The sequence below is a fragment of the Trichechus manatus genome, unplaced genomic scaffold, assembly GCF_000243295.1.
Source record: "Trichechus manatus latirostris isolate Lorelei unplaced genomic scaffold, TriManLat1.0 scaffold00140, whole genome shotgun sequence".
Classification (NCBI taxonomy): domain Eukaryota; kingdom Metazoa; phylum Chordata; class Mammalia; order Sirenia; family Trichechidae; genus Trichechus; species Trichechus manatus.
This window is the reverse complement of record NW_004444076.1, coordinates 6,881,094-6,903,660: the sequence shown is the minus strand read 5'-3', so window position 1 is coordinate 6,903,660 and position 22,567 is coordinate 6,881,094. Positions and strand designations below refer to the sequence as shown.

Genomic DNA, 22,567 nt, shown 5'->3' with positions numbered 1-22,567 from the left:
GATCTGTCTGACACACAACCACACAGGAGCAGCCTGCCAGGCAGGCTCGGGGAGCAAAAAAGTCACGCTTAAAGATTTGACATCTGCAGAACAGAAGAATACGGACTTGCTAGCTAATGAGGAAGGATTGAGGAAAGGTAGAAAGGAAGCAAAGTATTCCAGCCAGCCTTTTTTATCATTTAAACTCGTGCACTGTGTTTTCCGTGTCTTTCTCATCTGCAGTATGACCGGAAGTCATATTTTTCAGAGCCGTTCCCTATAAATGTGCATCTCTGACGATCCTTCCCCTTAGCACTCTGCAGTACTATTAAATCATTCTTTATGCCTTAATTATAAATAAATCTTGGATACAATTTCAAATTCCGTATAAAATTTAGCCAGTAAAGAATAACAAAAATTTGAAAATAAATAAAAACTAGACCCCTGAGTTTCCAGCTCTTTGAAGGAATTTTGCTAAGGGAATTGAAAACAAAAATATGTAATAAACCTTGGAGGGCGTGAAATAGGCTGGGTTTGATGATGACTGGATGGCTGTGAGTCACCTCTGTGGCAAAAGCAGGAATGTCCCATAATCAATTCTTGTTCTTTTGTGCTGTGGGTGTTCAGAAAATTTTCTACACTTGAAAATTTTAGGGACATAAAAACAACAAATGACCAGTCAGTGTCTCTGGCCAGCAACCCTTAGGACACATAAAACAGCATAAGAATTGGGTTCAAGAGTCTGAACCAATGAGATGTCTCAGGAGGAAGTGTGGATTAAGAATTAAGAATGTTGTTGTTGCTGGGTGCCATTGAGTCGATTCTGACTTAGAGACCCCATACTTATACCACCACTAATCCCACTTCGCCCATGGTGGACACTGCTGATTAGTCATGAATGTCTTTCCTACTAGGCCTCCATGTAGCCTCAGGACCTCTTTCAGAGTGGTACCTAACCTGTTTGCCTGCCCTGATGCAGCAGAAAGAAGCGTAAGCAGACCAGGTTCCAGTCTCAATCCCACCAAGTTAACATGTTTTACTAAACTTTAGTCTGCCCCATCTGTAAAACTGAGACAATGATACCAATCTCACTTGCTTATTATGAAGATTACATAAAATTTCTGGGATAGCATCTGGCATATAGTACACATTCAATAAGTGTTAGTTTCTCCTTCTTTTTATACTGGCATAAGCAGGAGTAAGGCAGCTCCCCACTGAGGCAGTTACCAATAAAAATTACCTAACAGGTAGGAGGTGTAAGCCCACCCAGAGGTGCCTCAGAAGAAAATTCTGGCAATCTACTTCAGAAAAATCAGCCATTGAAAACTCTACAGAGCACACCTCTACTCTTACACACATGGGGTCACCGTGAGCCGGAATCAACTTGACGGCAATTGGTTTCTGGTTAACATATTGGATAGACATTAAACTTTTATTTGAAGGAATGATACAGTGTGTTTTGTTTCATGCTAAGGTAATGGTAAAAATCAACCAACTCTAGAATATGCCTTCCCTGCATATACATTTGGGGGCTATCTTCTGGCCTAAAGTAAAAAATGTTTTAATGAACAGCCTTGCTGGGAACAGTGAATCTGAACTTCATAGTTAGATGGCACTTGTTAAGCATGACTTGTGTTCGTTGCATCCCTCTTTCCTTTATGCATATCAGACCAGTGAATTACCCCAAATCAGATTAATCAATGAATCCTAAAGCATTTATCAAATGCCTAGTAAGTACCAGGAATATTTCTAATATGAAACATGTCACACTTCTAGGCAGAAAGAAGCAATGGAGCTGCTTACCTAGTTTTGCCCCCTCTGGGTACCAAAATCTTGACTCTAAAACTCAAGCGGAGTTTGACTTTTAGACTTTTTTATATAACGTGGGCTTCCTATATACAACAAAAAGGTGTGTTGAGAATGACTGGACTCACACACAAGAATGAAAATTACATACTTTGATTACATAGTTAATATATTAATTTTGTAAATTGCTACGCCAACCATATGTGTGATCCATTTGTGACAAAAAGAGACAAAGTCCCTAACATCAGGATGCTTATAGTCAAGTAGAGAAGACAGACCTTAACCCCATGATTACACACACACACACAATTATGATTATACAAAGTGCTACAAAGAAGAATAAGGTACCTAAATATAACACACACACACACACACACACACACAACACACACACACGACACTTCCAATTCTTCCAAACTATGGAAGTGATGAAAAACATTATCTTAGGCTAAGTGAACAGGAATTATAACAGATAAGGGATATGGACACTGCAGAAAGAACCCTGAGCCTGCATGCCCCAAGATCTCAGACAAACATCTTAGAGACCCCAACCCCGAGAGGCAAAGAAAGGAGGAGAGGCAGACAAATATCCTATTGATGGGACAGCAAACATGTTTTTAGTCATCAGTCAACACCCTGTGCTCTGGGCAGATCTAATCATCGTCATATGAAAGGGAAGCCCCACAACAGCTCTAGCTCAGCTTTTATACCTCAAATGGCATGGCCTGACTAGCATCTGAGGAAACGTACATTTGCATTCTTAGAGATTGTTGGCAGCAACTTCTTCTCCTCCAAAAGGACGCAGGGATTACAGCGCTTGTTAAGGAGTTGCTGCTCAGAATGATTCATGGAACACCAGGCATCTGTCCCAGGATCTTTGAGCTCTGATTCCCACTGCCTGAACAGGCACTTGGAAGAGACTTCGAAAATACAACAGTCTAGGAACTGTTAACTATAGGAATATTAATTCTGTAAGTCTAATACCCATACACTAAGCATGACTACCAGCTATTCCTGAGCTGTCACATCACATCTAAGATATCAGTGGACCATCTATTCTCCCTTCCAATCTATAGGAAGCTCATTTGTGGAGTCATTGAACGAATGGGGATAATACAGTTTTGGCAGTTTGTTCTCATTCAAAATAAAACAAAGTGGTTGTATCTTCTGTGTATGTCAATTTAAACCATGAAAAGAAGAATTATACCAGAGAATCATAGAATTATGCATCAAGCATGAAAGGAAGTGAAAGTAAGAAGTGAACAGCTATTTAAATAGATAGTATCTGAAAACATGGCATGATTTTTCTAACCCATGGCTCATCTGTGTTTCTAGTAAGGAATGTAATGTTCTGCATCTTCTAAAGACTAAAAAAATTCTAATATATTTCTTAGGAGGGAGTTTCACTGACATGATCAAGATTCTTTAAAATAACATATGCTAAATTGATTAAACCTATTAAAATATACATAACTGTAGATTCTTTATTAACTTCTACATACCCTTCCAGTAATTCACCGCTGAAGTGTGAATGATACAGACATAAAAAGAAAACCATTAAAGGAGAAAATGCCCAGTAATTCTCAGAAGAAACTGAAGAAATAATTTAGGAAGAATAAGGTACTCAGACATTTATAAACCAATGCAGATAGTAAGGGTCGTAATCAATGGGAATTTGAATTTATATCATAATGTTAGTATTACCTGAGGACTCTGGATTTTGGTAGAACAGATTCTATGACAGTAGGAATACAGCACTGGAAGGATACCACCCCTGCTCAAAAGAAATTGATCTAAGAGTAACAGGGGTGGAAGGAGACCTATACACCTATATACTACCAGAAAAGATATCCGCGAATCTGAAGTTTTGCAGAAGCTGTTTAGGTAAGGATTAAAAAAACAAAAAGAAAAAAAGAGGAAAATGGAAGTGATATTATTATAGGAGACTATTGCGGGCTATCCAATTAACCAGTTTCCTTTGGCATCTGATATACTTCCTTCTAGCTGATCCCTAACATATCCTTTTCCACTGCCACCCCTTAAAGTTGGTGCTACCTCAGACTTCCAGGCTCTGTTCTCATGTACATCTATGCATTTCCTATCCAGCTGCATATATTTCCAGGTCTTTAATTAGGTCTTTAATTATCAGCTATAAGCAGATGATTCCAAAAACTATAACCTCTGCCCTGACAACACCTAAGCTTCTGTTTCCACCTGCCGCTGAGATATCTAACTATGTCACAAATACTTCAGACACAACACATCCAAACTGGAACGAAATACTATTGCCATAAAACATGACCCTTCCTACATCCCTCTTCTTAATAGTATTGCCATCAACTTGGTTAGAAGCCTCTTTTACTCTTCTGTCTCACTGTCTCATAATTTCCTTTGATCCTAGTTCCAAAATGTCTTTACAGTAGATTATTTTCTCCAGTACTATGACTTAGTTTTCGCCCTTATCGTGCCTGGAATGCCATCTTGTGATATCCTACTGATTGGTTTCTTTGCTACCAGTATTCACCTGCCATTCCTGCCTCCTGCCTGGACCTTAAGACACTGTAGTTTGTAGAAAGGCTCAGGTAGAGTAAGAGCGGTCACCTCTTGGTGTTATCATATAAAACATTCACACACTGGATAGGAAGTTGGCCTGATAATCTCTAAGGCAGGGTTGCCAGACAAGGACCAAGGAGTAGCTGCATAGTCACTAAGGCTGCTTATTCAAAATAAGATCACTTTGTTCCACCCTAAATGTACTGACTAAAAATCTGTGTCTAGGCCCTTGAATTGTATTTTTGTAGACTCCCCAGGTGATTGTGATATAGACCCATTTCTGGAAACTCTGAGATCTTGTCCAGTTATAAGATTCAGTGATTATAATACTCTAATCGGAATCCAATTTGCTATGCCAAGAGAATAGCTACAAAAGTATTTTGTGCAATGGCAGCATCATTAAACTAAACATAAAATCTTCTGAGTGGTTCACTTAAATGGAAAAACACTCATTTGTATGTATAAATTCTGGAAAGTTTTCAACAATAATCACATCCCATTAGAGTCATGGCTCATGCACATTTTTTTCCCAAACACATATATATCTATATGGTTTTCTTTAGTCTCACACATGATGTTAATAGGCTGCATACAAAAATTCAAGAATACGTATGATGTAAAATATACTAGTGAGTGCTATTTATATAAAAAATTTAGAAATCAGAGTGCTAATTACGTTTAGATAAGAGCAATTAAGATTTAGCAGTATAAGAGGAAAAAAAGCAGATAAAATAAAAGCCATTAAGGTAAAAAAAAAAAAAAAAAGGCACCCACACACGCGTGCACATAAACACACTTTTCAGTTGAATCTCTTAGCTAATGAAAAGATCCTTGCTTCATATACCACATAACATGTTCCCATTGTATGGCTGTCTCAGAAAGGAGTAAACTTGTAAATATGAACCTAAGCCCTAAAGTATCAGAAGCTAACTTCCAATATATGCGAACTGATGGCTGAAAATATAAATATAGCTGTATTCATTAGCAATAGGATATATATTTGTTCATAATTAAAGAAATCGTTTAAAATAACTGTTTTCTCTTCAGTCCAGGCATTCTGAACTTTTTTAAAAAGCACTTTGTTTCAATATTAAATGTACAGGTTTTTAAAATAAGAATACATTTTTTTTTCCATAGAAACAATTTATAAAGTATGCTGAGGATCCCAGGCTAACTGACAAATCCTATTAAAACCATAATGAATTTAGCTATATGAAAGTAATGGTACTATCAGAAATCTAAAAAAAAAAAGATAACAGAAAGAAGGGGAAGCATGGTATGGCATGGCAGAAAGAAGAGAAGAAAAATGAATGCTTCCTCCCCTTCCTATAAAGGGCTGTCCTTAGCTATTATGAAATAACTACATCCTTCTTTGCTACCATTACTTTTTGCTGCCTCTCCTGCCTCCCAATAGCCCCTTGATATTCAATGCCATGACTACAATACCTTTGATCATGAGATATGGAAAATTAATAGGAAAATCTTACCCCTATATCAGGTAGGATTTGGTTTGACTGCATAGAACAGAAAATAATAATAATAGTAATTGAAGCAATGGAGATGTGGATATATATCGTTCACAGCTAATCAATGGTTCCACGGTTATTAAGGACCCTAACTTCTTCCATTATTCTCTTCTAAACCCCAGAACATGTCTTCCGTTCCTCAAGCAACCTTAGAGCCCAAGATAACTGCTGGAGCTCTAGCCACCATGATTATATTCTAGGCAGCAGAAGGGGAAAGCAGGGAAGGGCAAAGAAAGAAAGAAAAAAGGCAAGCTGAATCTGTCTTTTAAAGTGTCTTCTGCTTACATCTCATTGGCTAAAATCTAGTCATATGGCACATCTGGCTGCAAAAGTATCTGGAGATACAGTATTTTAGCTGTATCCTTTACTGCTCCAAATTAAATTGAAGATCTGTTGCTGAGGACGAAGGGGAGACTGGGTATTTGTAGGCAATTAGTAATCTCTGCCACTTCTCTTAAATGTCCAATGCTCTCGATTGCCTACCTCCTTTGCTACTAACTCAGTGAAGATATCTTAATTCTATTTTAAAGAAATAATCTAATGTGCCGGAATGACTCTCACAGAGCAGTGACTCAATTTTGGCTGCACATTAGAATCACTTAAAATGCCTTCCAAAAATGTCCAGGCTACACTCCATGCCAATTAAATCAGATACTCTGTCAGTGCGACCCAGGCCACAGTATTTTTAAAAAAATATCTCAAGGTCATTCCAGTGTGCAGCCAAGTTTGAGAATCACTGTGCTAAAGAAATTTAGAAAGAAGTCAGGGAACCGAAATGAAGCTCTATTTTTTCCTGCTACATAATCAAGTGATACAAAAACCGAAAGCCAGAAAGTACAGAATAATTTTGGGAGGGGCAGCACTTCCCAGGCAGACCAAGTGTTTGCCTTTGGGGTCACTTTTCCTACAAAAACTACTCTGCTGCTTTTTTTTTTTTTCCCCCAACAGCATCTTCTGCAATGCCTGAATCATAAGATTCTCTGAAAATTCCAATTTTTCTTTAGAGTAGATCCAGGACAGCAGTATTGGTCATCTGTGAGACCTTTACCTCTCACACACCGCACATCAACTCAAAGACCCTATTATCTGTGCTAAATAATTCTCAAATCATTTCATTGTTTTCATTCTAGTGCAACCCCTCCTCGTCTCAGCCTCACCTCTGTGACTGACCTCCGCACTGTTTACTCTGCATCCCGTTTTGCCTTTATTTCATCCAATAACCACAAAGCAACCAAAGGGATGTTTCTAAAAATACCTACAAAACTGATCATGTCCTTTCCCTAGTCTACATAGATCCCTCCAATAACTTCCTATTGATCTAAGACTAAACACTAAACCTCTTATCTAGGACTCCTTGCCCTGCAAGATCCCCTCCTGCCTACCCTCCAGCCCCATCTTAGGCCACTCCTCCTATTATTGTACACTGGCCTCTTTTCATGCTCCCAATGCCCGTAGACCCTTCCCTACACTTACCCTCTCTTTCCCAAACCCACTGAACCCCCAAACTCAACCAAATCAGCACCTTCATTTTGTTCATTCCTTTCAAGGGCATCTTTCCTGCTCCCCAAAACTGAGTCAAGGCCCATGCTATACCTCTTCATGGCCCTTACCACTGTTTTAAGCAATTGTTTTAAGCCCCGTCCCTCCATTTTTTTTTTTTATGAAGACAGAGAACAGCTTCTTCTTCATTTTGTTTTCAGAACCTAGGACACCTATCACATGTATTCGATAAATACAATAAATATAAATATTATGAATGGATATGTAATATGGGATATTGAGATCAGAAAGGTAGATGAGGGACAAACGGCAATGGTTGCTTGTATCTTAGGGATACATGACCCAAGTAAACCTCTCTTCCTTCTTTTTCAATATGTGTCTGTGTCTCTGCAGGTTGTGATTTGATCCCCGTACAGTATCTTCGCTGGGGTGACCCTGAGCCCATTGCAGCTGTGGTGTTTGCCTGCCTCGGCCTGCTGGCTACCCTGTTTGTTACTGTAGTCTTCATCATTTACCGTGATACACCAGTAGTCAAGTCCTCCAGCAGAGAACTCTGCTACATTATCCTTGCAGGCATCTGCCTGGGCTACCTATGTACCTTCTGCCTCATCGCAAAGCCCAAACAGATTTATTGCTACCTTCAGAGAATTGGCATTGGTCTCTCCCCAGCCATGAGCTACTCAGCCCTTGTCACCAAGACCAACCGTATTGCAAGGATCCTGGCTGGCAGCAAGAAGAAGATCTGTACCAAAAAGCCCAGATTCATGAGTGCCTGCGCCCAACTGGTGATTGCTTTCATTCTCATATGCATCCAGCTGGGCATCATTGTCGCTCTCTTTATAATGGAGCCTCCTGACATAATGCATGACTACCCAAGCATCCGGGAAGTCTACCTGATTTGTAACACCACCAACCTAGGAGTTGTCACTCCTCTTGGATACAATGGATTGTTGATTTTAAGCTGCACCTTCTATGCGTTCAAGACCAGAAATGTTCCAGCTAACTTCAACGAGGCCAAGTATATTGCCTTCACAATGTACACCACCTGCATTATATGGCTAGCCTTTGTACCAATCTACTTTGGCAGCAACTACAAAATCATCACCATGTGTTTTTCAGTCAGTCTAAGCGCTACAGTGGCTCTAGGCTGCATGTTTGTGCCGAAGGTATACATCATCCTGGCCAAACCAGAGAGAAACGTGCGCAGCGCCTTCACCACATCCACCGTGGTGCGCATGCATGTGGGGGATGGCAAGTCATCCTCAGCGGCCAGCAGATCCAGCAGCCTAGTCAACCTCTGGAAGAGGAGAGGCTCCTCTGGGGAAACCCTAAGGTAAACACTGTGTGGGCATTATAGGGCACTGGCCCCTATAGCTGAAGCAGTGGCATTCATTTTCTAGGTCTTTTAAATGGGAGAGAGCTGAGTTAACGAAACTATGAGAGGCAGGGTGCTAGGAAAAGGGCTTTGGACCTCCTCATTGAATGATTTTTTTGTAGGGTTCATAGGATGTGGGCCAAAGCTAGAAACATGGAAGTTTAGGTCTTGGATAAAGCCAACAGTTATAGTGAAAGGGGTGAGGTCAGGATGATTGGAGACCAGTGTTAAGTTGCTGAGCCAAGGCTAGGACCTTGAGGTCCTGAGGGCACAAAGATACATTGTGAACTAAATTCTGGTTCAGCAGAAAGGAGTAAAGAAGAAGATTAGTGTTAGAAGAGAAGATTATGCTGAGAGCAGGATGCCAAAAGCCGAGAGGCTTATACATCTGACTGCACCTGCAGAAGAACCCTTGACTGCCCATCCCATAGAGGCAAGAGAATACAGAATTTATAGCATAGCTTTTAATAGACAAGTTGAACTCTTTGAGAAATGGCTAAGTAGCTGAGAAGGGCAAAACAAGAAGGTGGCTTTGCATAAAATCTTCCTAAACAACCAGTCAGTCTCCCACTTCCCTGTTGCCCATAGTCTCGTCCCACCCCCAAGTTAACTATCAGAGGTAGTAGTAATTATGCAAATGTCATCTGAAAATGATCTGCAGCGATCAGCCAATGATCCCCACTCCTCCTACCATGTGAGGAATTCCTTATGTGATAAATAATCCTAAAGCACTTCAAAGGCAGTGGGATCGTCTTATCAGTAGCTTGGGACCAAATTCTGAGGTATTACAAAAGCTGAATTGCACTAAGAATTTCCTCTGTTTAAGGAGTACATATCCTAAGAGCTATTCAGGACATCAGCTCTTCTAACTGTATGGGGTTTTGATATTTTTTTCTTTAAAAGCTAGATAAATGGAAGAGAAATATCTTTCAAATGGAAGACAGAATCTAATATTGCTTGAAGTATTCACCTATAACTTCTCTTAGCTTGTGTGAAAAGTTGTACTTTTCTATCATTCCTAATTCTTCAAAGCATGAATTATGGTGACAGTATAGATACTGTGTCTGCTGAGGTTTGGAAAGGACTCACAGGATACTTGGAGTTTATCTGCACAGCCCATTTCATTTGCATTATTAATTTTATCTTTGCCTCTTCTAATTAGTTTCTAATTCCTCTATACATCTCATCTCTTTCTATATATATTGTCCAAGGTATTCATCTAAATTACAAGCTTTGGAGGAAACAACACATCTTTTACTTCCTCAATAAATCCTGGCAATGCCATGGTCTGTACGCAGAAGGCCTTCCATATATCTAACCCACTGGCATATTTTCTACCTGTCTTCTTGGCTCCTCTCTGAAACGTTCTTTTTCTGAAACTTTGGAAGATCAGCTTTTCATCTTAGCTAAGAATACTGATTTTTTCAAACATTTATTTTATCAGCCAAACTCTTTCTTCAAATAAAATCTTCAGGGAAGCCTGGTATATAAAACAGATAGATTGATTGAGGGAGGGAATTGTGAGTCTGTGCCTTAGCACCTAAAAAAACTCACTAGGGCAGGCTCTTTAAAGAGACAGCATGGAATGCTATTGAAGAGTATTGGATTTGTAGCCAGATTTCTCTTGAGTTTGAATCCTGAAACTTCCATTTTATCTCTCTGAGCCTTAGTAACTTCATCTACCAAATTGGGATATCACTCACCTCATAGGATTGTGACGAGTGAAACAGACAATGGATAAAAAGAAAAGACATATAGCAGATACTTTATTGAAGGCAGTGCATAGCACTAGACAGCACTGAGACTGAATCACTGACTGGCTGTTTAACTTTGAGCAAATTACTTAACCTTTTCATGCCTTGGTTTCCTCCTCTGATAAGTGGAGATTATGAAATACATACTTTACAGAGTGGTTGTAAGGATTCAAATGACTTAGCACATGTAAAGTATCTGCCACATGATACTTCTTAAGTGTTTGCTATTATTATTAACTAAACTAACAATAGTCATTCTTCTTCCATAGCTGAAAGTCTTTGTGTCAGGTACACAACCAGAATGATTTTAATAGCAAAGAGCTCATCATGAAAGGCAGTGCAGATCTACATACACACTGATTACACAGCCTGGGATTTCCACAGCATCCCTGTCTTTACAGTTTTCAGCTCCTTACCCAGCACATAGCCCACCGTGTGCCCTAATTTAAATAGAGTAAGCTGCTTGGGAGTGGGAGCCTTTTCTACCTTGTTCAGTATTGGGCACCCAATCACCTTAGATGGGTGCTTGGCACATAGAAGACACTCAGTAATCATTTGTTGGTATATTTGTTGAATGAATGAATCTGTAAAGGTAGTAATGTGGTAGGCATTTTTTTACTGGTATGTAAGTGTTCATACTACTACCCCCTGTTGCTTCTACTAGCTTTCATATGATTAAGCCTACAGTGTTCTCCATTACAAAAATGCCTGGCACTCAAACGGCCATTGGTTTCTGCTTAAGAATTGGAGTGCTAATTCCATCTACTGATCTCATGCTTTGCTGTAGTTCTAATATTCCTCTGGTAACAGTACCATGATTTTAAACTATTTTATTTCTACTTTAGTAAAGAAAGAGACAACAAAATTTACTGATAGTGCCAATGGAAAAGAGAAATTCTGAGGATTGTGTGGCAATGGTTTAACCTGTTTTCCCTACAGGGCCATAGAGTTCTTAATGATTGGGGTTTGTGGTCAGTAAATTTGGGTATTAGAATCTCAAAGAGGGTAAGGAGGGGCCTATGACAATTGTTGGGTTTTCATTATGCAGTCTTTCTTGGCAAATCCTGGTCTATGTGTTTGTAGCTACAACAGGTAGGCTACAGTCCTTTTTTCCACTCAAATAGAACCTACTTTTGACATGGAGCAGAAGAAAGGGCAGAGAAGGCTCTAATTCCCTTGTACTAAGAAAATACATCACAAACCTGGTCCCCCTTTTAAGCCATAATCCTTATGGATTAATTTCCTTACTTTCACAGAGAGAAATTAGATCCCAACTTTAGATCCTTTCCTCTCTGCCTTCCATGAGCCCCAAAACTTAGTGTTTCCTCTCTGCAATTCAAAAGTTAAGATGTTCGGAGCATTAATATAGTATTTATCACATTGTAGCATAAAACTACTTATGCATGAATTTATCTCCCTATTTAGTTTGTAATTTTCTGAAGGGCAGTGTATAGCACATTATCCAGTCACACTGGGGCTCAAATAATGGGAAATGGGTTAACTTGGGTGCTTCTATTCTTTTCACACTTATTCTAATTTACTGCCACTAGTTATGCTCCATGAACCCTGGTGACCCAGTGGTTACAGCGATCGACTGATAACCAAAAGGGCTGTGGTTCCAAACCACCAGTGGCTCCGCTGAAGAAAGATGTGGTAGTCTGCTTCTGTAGAGATTTACAGTCTCAGAAACCCCATGGGGTCGCTATGAGTCAGAATTGACTTGACAGCAGTGGGAGTTTAGGGAGTCCTGTTTGCACAGTGGTTAAAGCGCTCAGCTGCTAACTGAAAGGTCTGTGGTACAAACCCACCAGCTGCTCCACGGGAGAAAGATGTGCCAGTCTGCTTTCATAAAGATTTACAGCCTTGGAAACCCTATCAGGCATCTACTCTGTCCTACAGGGTTGCTATGAGTCAAAATGGACTCAATGGCAGTGGGTTTTTTTTTTTTATGGTTTAGTTATATTCCTCAGGCTTGAAATCTTGAATATGCCAATAAGCCCTTCTATTGAGACCTAAAACCAAAACCAAACTCACTGCCGTTGAGTCAATTCCAACTCATAATGACCCTGAAAGACACAGTAGCACTGCCCCATAGGGTTTCCAAGGCTGTAAATCTTTATGGAAGCAGACTGCCATATCTTTCTCCCTTGGAGCCGCTGGTGGTTTCCAACCACGGACCTTTCAGTTAGCAGCAAAGCGCTTTACCCATTGCATCACCAGGGCTCCATACTGGGACCTGGGATGGCCTTAAATAGGTAACTTAAATCTCTAGATGTAGGTCTTTTGAGAAAAGCAGCTGCTATCCTGGGCCCAGCCTGGTTCTCCTTTCTTACATTGGTGTACGGAGAAGAAGGCTGCTGGAAACCTAGACTGGATCTAGACCCTATTTCTGGATGGGCCTATGCGTATCCCTTCCATATCTCATGGCAGATAGCAACGACTCATCATTTTAAAGGGAACACTAATTGGGTACTTTTGAGTAAAGAAGATAATAATACCTCCCAAGGTTATAGTAACTGTGTTTTCAAAATACAGCTTGTATACACTCTTGGATTAGTATACATAGTCCACATAAAGAGATCAAACCAAACCAAAACTTGTCGTTGAGTTGATTCTGACTCATACCAACCCTATAGGACAGAGTAGAACTGCTCTACAGGGTTTCCAAGAAGTGGCTGCTGGATTTGAACTGCTGACCTTTTGGCTAGCAGCAGAGCTCTTAAGCACTGTGCCACCAGGGCTGCACATAGAGAGAAAGTAGATGCAAATACAGGATACTAGTTTGTAATTCTAGCTTTGGAGCCACACCTGCATTCAAATCCAGTTATATGGCCTTGAGCAAAGTACTTAAGTCTGTTTCCACAACTGTAAAATGGTAGATAATAATTCCTGTTACAATCAGTAAATGAGATAATACACCTTAAGTGTTTATTATTAGCATATAGAAAGCATTCGATAAATGGTAGGTAACCCTTTTAGAATAGAAAGCCTGACTTTCAGAGTCTGAAACTATTTGTTTGGCTTTCATTTCTTCCATATTACAAGAGCTATGGAGGTAGACTACTCCTGCTGTTGCTCAGAGGCTCAGTAATGCCAGGGCCAACATCTCTTCCATTCTCTAGTCCTTTTACTAGTGGTTGGTTGCAAGATAGCTGCCATGGCTTCATGCTTTGAATTTTATTATCAGGGAAAATGAAGCCTTTTTCAGAGTCCCAGGAGAATTACCCTTTCAACTCATTGGTCAAAACTGTCACACATGGCTAGGACCCCTAGCTTCAAGAGAGTGTCGGTAAGCGTGCATTTAGCTTTTGTAGCCTCTATGATGACTGGAAGGGAGAAGAAAGTGTCCAACATTTGTTGAGTAATTCAGTGAATAGTATCTACCATGGAAAGTGGTAATAATTAGTAGCCATAGTATTAGGAGTAATAGGAGAAGTAGCAGAAGGAGGGGAGTATAAAGGAGAAGAAAATGCGGAGGAAGAAGATTGAAAAAACAATTGGAAATCAGTGTAGTCCTCCAAAATGCTTCATCTATTATCCATCTACTATGTTCTGCTGCCTTATTGAACATTTAATATATATTATTATTCTGATATCTCTAATTTTCATAAAACACTGCAAGTAGAAACAATCATCATTCCCATTATTCTCATTTTTCAGATGAGGTATTTGAGGTTCAGCATGGTCAAAAATACTTGCCCCTGGTCTCATGACTAGTAAGTGCTAGAACAGTTTTTAACTCAGACTTTAGCTATATTGTAACTAGAGCTGAGCATTTCCCAGAGTGCATTCTTTGGAAATTTAGTCCTACAAATTTCCTCATGAAAAAGAGGTTATTTTGTCAAAGCAGTCTGAAAATCTCTGCATAATCTATTCCTTTCTTAAAGACAAACATCTTGCAGTGTAGAACCCATCATTCATTTGTTAACTTCCCAAATTTCTCAAGCTTCTTGAACACAGGACCATTTTTTCCAAGAAACCCTGTAAACATTCTGAAGAACTGGTATTCAGAGAGGCACATTTTGGAAAACATTATCATAGCCAAAAGAGAAGACGTATTTCTGGTACCTGAAGAGTAGTCCATGTCTTTAGCGAGAAGGGGGTCAGAAGGAGCCAACTTTTACACATGGTCGTGGACAGAGAATTATTTCAGGTTCTCTAAGCATGTAAGGAAAGAACTGAACTACTTCTATCAGATCCAAAGAAGTTAAATTCACTCACCCTACAGCACAAAGAAAAGTGCTCAGAGTCAGTCATTCGATTCACTGAAATAGCAAAGGAAGATTGTTACTTAAAAGGGAATGAGTCACCATAGATTTATATATATATATATAGAAACGTGCTATTTATGCCATCAATGTATAGAGGTCCCTGTGATTAACATTTTGGTTCTAGACACTAATTTCCAGTGCGACGTGGTACAGCATCAAATCATTGTCAAGCAGATAATGCCAGGCTTCCGTTTAAGGCTTTCACTTTGGCTGCAAATTGACAAATGAACACAAAGCTAGTTCTGACCTAAATAAAGCATTAAATCTGATGAGTTTAAAGTTCTGGCTCTATAAAATTGAGAATTCTCAGGGACATGGAGCTGGACTTCCACAATTTCGTGGATTTTTCAAGGTGAAATTCATGACCAAAGCCTGTTGTTCTAAATCATAAATTTTCTCAGAAGGTAGAACTTGGGGATTCTAGTCAAGTGGCAGAAACATTAGCGTTGCCTCCACTTTAACTTAATTTTAAAAACCATCATTTTCCACTTTTGTTTTAATTAACTAATTAACTTTGTTTTAATTAGCATTGTCATGAAGACTCACTTAGGCTGTCTGCTAAAGCAACTAACCCATTGCCCAAACTGCAATTTGCCTGGAAAATTGGTTCACTTGTGTGAATTCCAATATACTCAACTGTTATCAGAACTTTCATGATTTCCAATAGCTTACATTTCATTAAGAAGTATCTAGTACATATGAAGTGATGTTCATGCTATTTCCCCCTCTTTAGAATCCTCTGCCTCTTCCTTCTCTCTCCAGTACCTATTCATCTTCCAAAGTACAGATTCCTCAGTGAAACCCTACTAGATCAAGCTATCTCACAGATCCTCCCTTATCTGGACTTTTGGAGTATTTATTATCTATAGCATACATTTATCAGATGTTCCTCATACTTTATTCATTTATTATTAATTCACAAATATCTGAGATCTGAGCGTTGCCAAGAACAGTCCTAGGTCCTTGAGGATATGAGGATGAATTGTTTTGTGTAAATGGATGCAACAGTTTCACAACTGGACTATTCAATGCTATCTTAAACATAATTATATCTCCCTCAATTCCTAGTACAGTGCCTGACACATAGCATGCTCAGTGACTACACATAGGCTAATTGAGTGATGGATTGATTAAGAACCTGGTGGGCCACAGGTCATACCGCTCACACTGCCACCACAGTGAACAAGATTGCTCACTTTGTTTCCTTGATTGCCCAAATTTTCTGATAATACTGTCCTAAAAAACAAGGGAAAAAAAAAGTTTTTTCTAAAGCCAAAATTTTTTTTTAATCAAGCTTCCATTGATTGAGTGCCTGCTCTGTGCCAAGCACTTTCTAGATACTAGTGATACAGAGATAAATACAATATAGTATTTGAGGAGCTCTCCATCTCCTAAGGGAGAGAGAATTGGAAACAGATAAGACCAATAAAATGATATAGTGCCATGATAGAGGAGTCTATGGTGAAACAGAGGGCCCTAAAGGTAAAAGTAGTACATTCTACCTAAAGAGAGATAGAAAAGCTTTCCAAAGGAACCAATTCAAACCAGAGAAACTAAACATCTTAATCCCTGCTTGGAATCCTGCATAGACTCTCTGCTAGTTAGAAGGATAGGATAAAGCCAAACTTGCTTCAAATGGCAAGAAAGGCTCCTGGCGATATGATTCTTTGACCAGCCTCATTTCTAGCTGCTCTCTGCCTGACTCACCACACTGACCCACATGATTTTCTTGCTGTCTGGCCTCCAGAAGGCAGCTACTTCTGTATAAAATACAGCAGCCCTCCTCCACAACTCTCACTTTGCCAACTCATACTCATCTGAGATATCACTTCTGCTGAGAAGCCTGTCCTGACCCTCTGAGAATGCCGTAGATCCTCCACCTCATGATTCAAATGAACCATGTGCCTACCCCTGCTAGAGCATTATCATTCTATGTTATAATTATCTGTTTAATTGTGAGACTGGATTGACATGTAACTATAACAATGGTCTCAAACATACCAACGATCATGAAGATGGTGTAGGACCAGGCAACATATCAACTAACAACAACAAAATTGCAAGACTCCTTCATGCACGTGCACATGGGCACTCACACAAAATATCCTGAACATCTTAAGGACTGGGACCATGTCTTCTTTATGTTCTGCATCGCTGGCATCCAACCCAATGCCAGGCACATAGTACTCAAAATGTTTGTTAAGTGGGTGGGTGGGTGGATGGATGGGTGGGAGGGCGGGTGGGCAGGTGGACGGGTGGATGGATGGATGCATGGATATGGATGGATGGATGGATGGATGGATGGATGCATGGATGCATGGATGCATGGGTGAATAACGGTGTTTGAGCTGCAGTGAAGAAAGAGATTTGCCAGTGAACAAAGAAGGGTTGAAGATTGAGGACACCTATATTTACTGAGCCCTTTCTAAGGGAGGACAAGCTGTGTATCTAAACCCCTTACATGTATTAACTATTCTAACCCTCAAAACAATCTATGGGGTAGGTAGCATTATTTTTTGCCATTTTACAGATGAAGAAGAGGCTAATTTACTTGTTCAAGCCAATATAGCAAGTAAGTAGAAGAGACAGGACTAGAGTAAAGGTAGGCTGGCTTGGAAGCCTACACACACAACCAAGAAACTATGCTTCTGGTTCCAGTGCTTAACAAACTGTAGCCTGAACAAGAAACATTGTGGTTGAATGAATGGGGAGTGTGACTCTTCCCCAAGGAGTTTCCCTCAAAACTGCTCCTTGGATCTTTATTGCACTACGCTTTCTTGATACAGTCATGCTTTCAATTCAGTCTGATTTGCTTTTTTTTGTCTGTATAAATAATGTACACAGAGCCTCTGAGATAAAATTTGGATTTTAAGGGCTGCCTGGAGTCTATTTACTGGTGATGTTCAAATATTTACATAGTTTGTGAGAATAAAATCTGACTCATTTTTACTATTTATATGTTTACTAATATTCATCATTATAACTTTAGAAATTCTGCCAAAATTAAAGGGTTTACACTACTCTTCTGTATAATCCTTTTATGCCTAGTTTATGCCTAATCTCATATGAAATCTCATGCAATAGGTAAGGAATCCTGGTGTTTCCCACCTTGGTTCAGTCTAGTTTAATGCAGCCTGTGTTTCTAGAGTAATCACTATATACTGGATATATTGCTGAGTTCAGGGAATAGAACGATATAAAACACAATCCTAATTTTGGAGAAGTTCACAGAGAGTAGGTGAGACCAACCATATAGAAATCATCAGTTTTTGCAGTGCATGAAGTGATACAGGAAAGCAATGCATAGGGAAGTCAGTAGTCACTAAAGGGGCACTGATTACAATCTGAGGTTCTGGGAAGAATTCCTAGAGGGTGACACCTGGCGTGAATCCTAAAGGATAATGTAGAGAGCCAGGTGAGAACCATGGGATATGCTGATCTGGGGGAACAACATAAACAACAGCCCAGAGGAATGAAACAACATGGTATGTGCAAGGAACTAGAGCGTGTAAAATGTGTGTCAGCATATAACAGGAAATAAAGCTGGAGAGGCTGATAGGAAGAGGCAAAGGAGGCACTCTTAAGCCTAGCTTCAGCCAACCACCTTCCAGGTTCCTCAGCTTCCTTTCAGTAGCTTTTCTCCATGCTAAACACCAGTTTTCAGCATCTGATGCCCTCATACCCAGTGTGTATCCCAATACCAATATGAGGCCTCCTCACTCCATCCAAAATCAAAGCTTAATCGTCCTTTGTCCTTTTTCCTCTGCTATAAAATACATGTTAATTTGTGCTATTATGACAATGATTATTAATAGCTTATTTCATCCTTTATATAGTAAACACTGAGCAACTACTCTATTACAGATACTGTGCTAAGTACTTTTATATATATTAACTCATTGGATCTTCACAGGTTGCTTTATAATAGAAAATATTTTTCCCTATCCACAGATAAGAACAAAATAAATAAAAAGCTGAAGCACACAGAGACTACCAATCACTGTCCAGTCGATTGTAACTCACGGTGATCCCATGTAGGTCAGAGTAGATCTGTACTCCATAGGGTTTTCAGTCATTGATTTTTTGGGAGTAGATCACTAGGCCTTTCTTCTGAAGCACCTCTGGGTGGACTCAAATCACTAACCTTTCAGTTAGTAGCCAAGTGCATAAACCATTTGTACCACCCAAGCACTACATGAATGCTAAGCAGTTTCTAGTGTACATCTAATAAGTGGTGGAACCAATATTTGACATTCAAACCCAGATCAATATGACTACAAAGCCGGTTTCATTTCAATATTGTCTTTCTAATGGATTCCTTTTCTCAACTGTTTATGCCATTTTTTTGTTGAGAAATAAGGTCACTGTGAATGTATTTCTGCTGTATAAGTATGTTGACACTTGATTTTTACTCCCAAAGAAATGATCCTAACGGTGACCTTTGAGGGGGTATATAGAGCACAAGAAGCCCTGGTGGTGCAGTGGTTAAAGCACTCAGCTGCTAACTGAAAGTTCTGTCGTTTGAACCCACCAGCTGTTCCATGAGAGAAAGGTATGGCAGTCTGCTTCTATAAAGATTTACAGCCTTGGAAACCCTATGGGAAAGTTCTACTCTGCCCTATACGGTTGCTATGAGTCAGAATTGACTCGATGGTAATGGGTATATACAGCACCAAAGTGATGTCATGGAACAAGGTAGCCTGTCAATGCCCCTCACTTTATAACTTAGCAGAAATAGTATGATATAGAGAAACAAGCCTCCTCAGCACAGACGTGGGTTTTAATCCTGGCTCTGCCACTTACAAGCCAGGACCTTAGACAAAGAACTTAAACTCTCTGGGCCTCTGGAAAATGAAGACACTAATATTCATCTCATAGGGTCCTTGTGAGCATAAGAGTATGCCTCACAGTGCAGACCTAGGACATGTGACTTTCCTTTTTTTCTAATCATGGGGTCATCTCAGTTCATGTCCACCCAAAATGCAGTTTTGGTGACATAATATAAGAGGAGGTTCCATGATATCATTCTTCAGGAAAGTTACTAAAATGGAAATACTTGACTTTGGGAATTCTGCCTGCAGTACTCCTATGTCATTGCAATATATCCTGGGGCCCCATGGCCCTCCAAATTTCCATTATATTCTGAGTTGGTAGGTTAAGAACCTTTTGTAAAAGTGCTGGCTTCTGAGAAATCATGCTTTCCTCAGAATCAAAAGATGGCTTGTGTGTTCTAGCCGTTTTTCTGATTCCCACTGTGGTTCTGGCAGTGCGTTTATATATCCTCATGGGGAAAACTTTTTTTTTTTTTAATTTATTTTAACTTGGCCCAGAGCATGTGGATCCATCTTTACCTAATTACATAGAAAATAAAAGATGAATCACCGTGGGAATATTTTAAGCATGACATAACATGAAACACTCTTTGGTAAAGCAAATGTGTGTTCACTTTGTTCATTTATGCTTAGCCAAAAAACAAAAAAAGCAATTGAAGGAAACCGGTTATAGAGTCGCTCCTGTGCCCAAGCTTGCTGCCTGGCCTTGCTCTTTGGTGTTGTAACAGCTTGCTCTGGACGGCAGGAGCTGCCAGAGAGCGTGACTCCCCCTCTGCTGAGTTAAAATGATGCCGCCAAAAGTGCAGACTAATAATGGTGTTTTCTCCTATTTGCTATTCATGTGGCTTTTTTAGTTTGAGTTAAAAAAGAGAGACCATGGCTTGGTAAACAAACACAGATCTGTTACTGACCCTGCTCTTCTGAAATAATAACTGAAAAGGAAAGCCTGGTGAATATAATGAAGTGAAGATAAGAATAATTACAGCCAGCACTTTTTAAGCAAGTTCCATCATGTGTGAGACACTATTTTATGTGTTCTGCATCCTATTATCTTATGGAATAAAGCTCCCAACTCCAGAGTTTCTGATTCAGTAGGTCTGAGGTGGGGCTGAAGAATCTGCAAGTTTCCAGGTAATGCTGATATTGCTGGTGTAGGGATGACACTTTGAGAACCAGTTTGCATATTCTAAATTCACAACACCTTGTGAACTAGATACTATTATCATCCCTGTTTTTGAAATGGAAAAACTGATGGTTTAGAGAGATTAAGTGAATAATGGGCCTCCAGTGCTATCCTTGTTCTAATGCCTGGTACCTGTAAATATGTTAAAATACCATAGTTTACACAGCAAGGAGGAATTAAGTTTGCAGATGGAATTAAGTCATTAAGGTTGCTTATCAGCTGAATTTAAAATAAGATTATCCTGGATTATCTGGTTGGGTCCAGTGTGGAAGAGGGAGGCATATGGGTTACAGTGATGTGATGTGAAACTCAGCTGACCATTGCTGGCTTTGAAGATGGAACAAGGCTTCAAGTCAAGGAATGAAGGCAGTCTCCAAAAGACGGAAACAGCAGGGAAATAGATTTCCCCTTAGAGTCTCCAGAAAAGGACACAGCCCTGCTGACAACTTGAGTTTAGCCCTGTGAGACCATCAGACGTCTGACCTACAGAACTGTAAGATAATAAATTTGTACTGTTGTAAGTCACTAAGTTTGTGGTAGCTTGTAACAGAAGTAATAACTAATACACGCTCCATAAGCTCTAGAGCTCGAATGAAATGATCCTCTTCTGACTGCAGCTATTCTTTTAAAATACCTACACCTTCTTAGCTCAGACAGAGGGGAAGAAGAGAATTTGGGCTTCCCCACCTAAAACTCCAGCAAGTTTCCATGACATTTTATAAGCTTTTATTCTGGTCATATTTATCACACAGTAGGTCATTGTGTTTGTGACTCCCCCACCCCCCGCCAACATTTTATCTGAGATCACTGAGGGCAAGAACAAACATTTTCTTAGCCATCACTAGGTTGGCTATGGAGCCCTGGTGGCGCAGTGTTTAAGAGATCAGCTGCTAAACAAATGGTTGGCAGTTTGAATGAGTAGGTGCTCAGTAAATTGCTGTTGTGGTAATACAGGTGGTAAAAAGGAGATCATGCCCTACTGAGCCCCCTAAAAGGCTATAAATACTCCCACTGCTCTACACCATCCATCTTAATGTTCCCCTATGCTGGGTACTGTCCACTGCACTCTGGAGGCCATCAGAGTCTTGGTCAGAAACCGAGGAGAGCAGGGCCACACTTGGCCCACTGGGGGAAAGTCAGGCACACCAGACAGCATGCTCTGACTCAGACAGTCACATTGAGACATTATAAAGAAAAGCACAGCAGGGGCATCTGAGGGAAATGAGAAGGAACTTGAGTTCAGCGTGAACTGCGGACACTTCTCTCAGGGACAATCTGGCCACTGGGTACAGCGGAGTCTGCAGCCCTTTGCCGGAGAATGGAGCAGGGCAAAAGTCAGCTTTTCCCCTCTAGGCACATAGTGTTGCCTGCCAGGACAACAAAATGAGAACCAGATGTTCTAGTCCAAATGGACTAGCAAGCACTTTTCCCTTTTTTTTCTTTTTTTGTTAGCTAATGAAAACACAAGAAAAAAATTGATTTCAACATGCAGTTACCAGTGAAGTCTAACTTAAAGACTTGTTTTAATTTATAGGATGTTTGAAATTTCTGATGATACTTCAGAAAAACTGAGAAAATTGACTTTAGTGAAGAGCTTACAAAGACACATTAGCAGAATGCTAATGTGCTAAGCTGGAGCAGAACAGATGCAGACTTCTGATGTCTTGCCTGTCTTTTTCACCTTCAAACTCCAAATTCCTGCATCAAAGCACATGTTATCTAATTTCCCCTTGGACATTTCTAGAGGTTTTCCTTTAATTGTATTCACCGTGCAGACAGTATTTTGTG

At 39.9% G+C, this 22,567-nt stretch overlaps 1 protein-coding gene across 1 annotated transcript in view; it reads left to right on the top strand.

Moving 5' to 3' along the window:
* Positions 1 to 22,567, top strand: part of GRM5 (glutamate metabotropic receptor 5) — a 377,245-nt gene that overhangs the window by 303,749 nt on the left and 50,929 nt on the right. Inside the window, exon 6 of the mRNA XM_004385539.2 lies at positions 7,758 to 8,697. Coding sequence (XP_004385596.2) covers positions 7,758 to 8,697 — 940 coding nt within the window. The remainder of the gene's footprint in view (positions 1 to 7,757; positions 8,698 to 22,567) is intronic.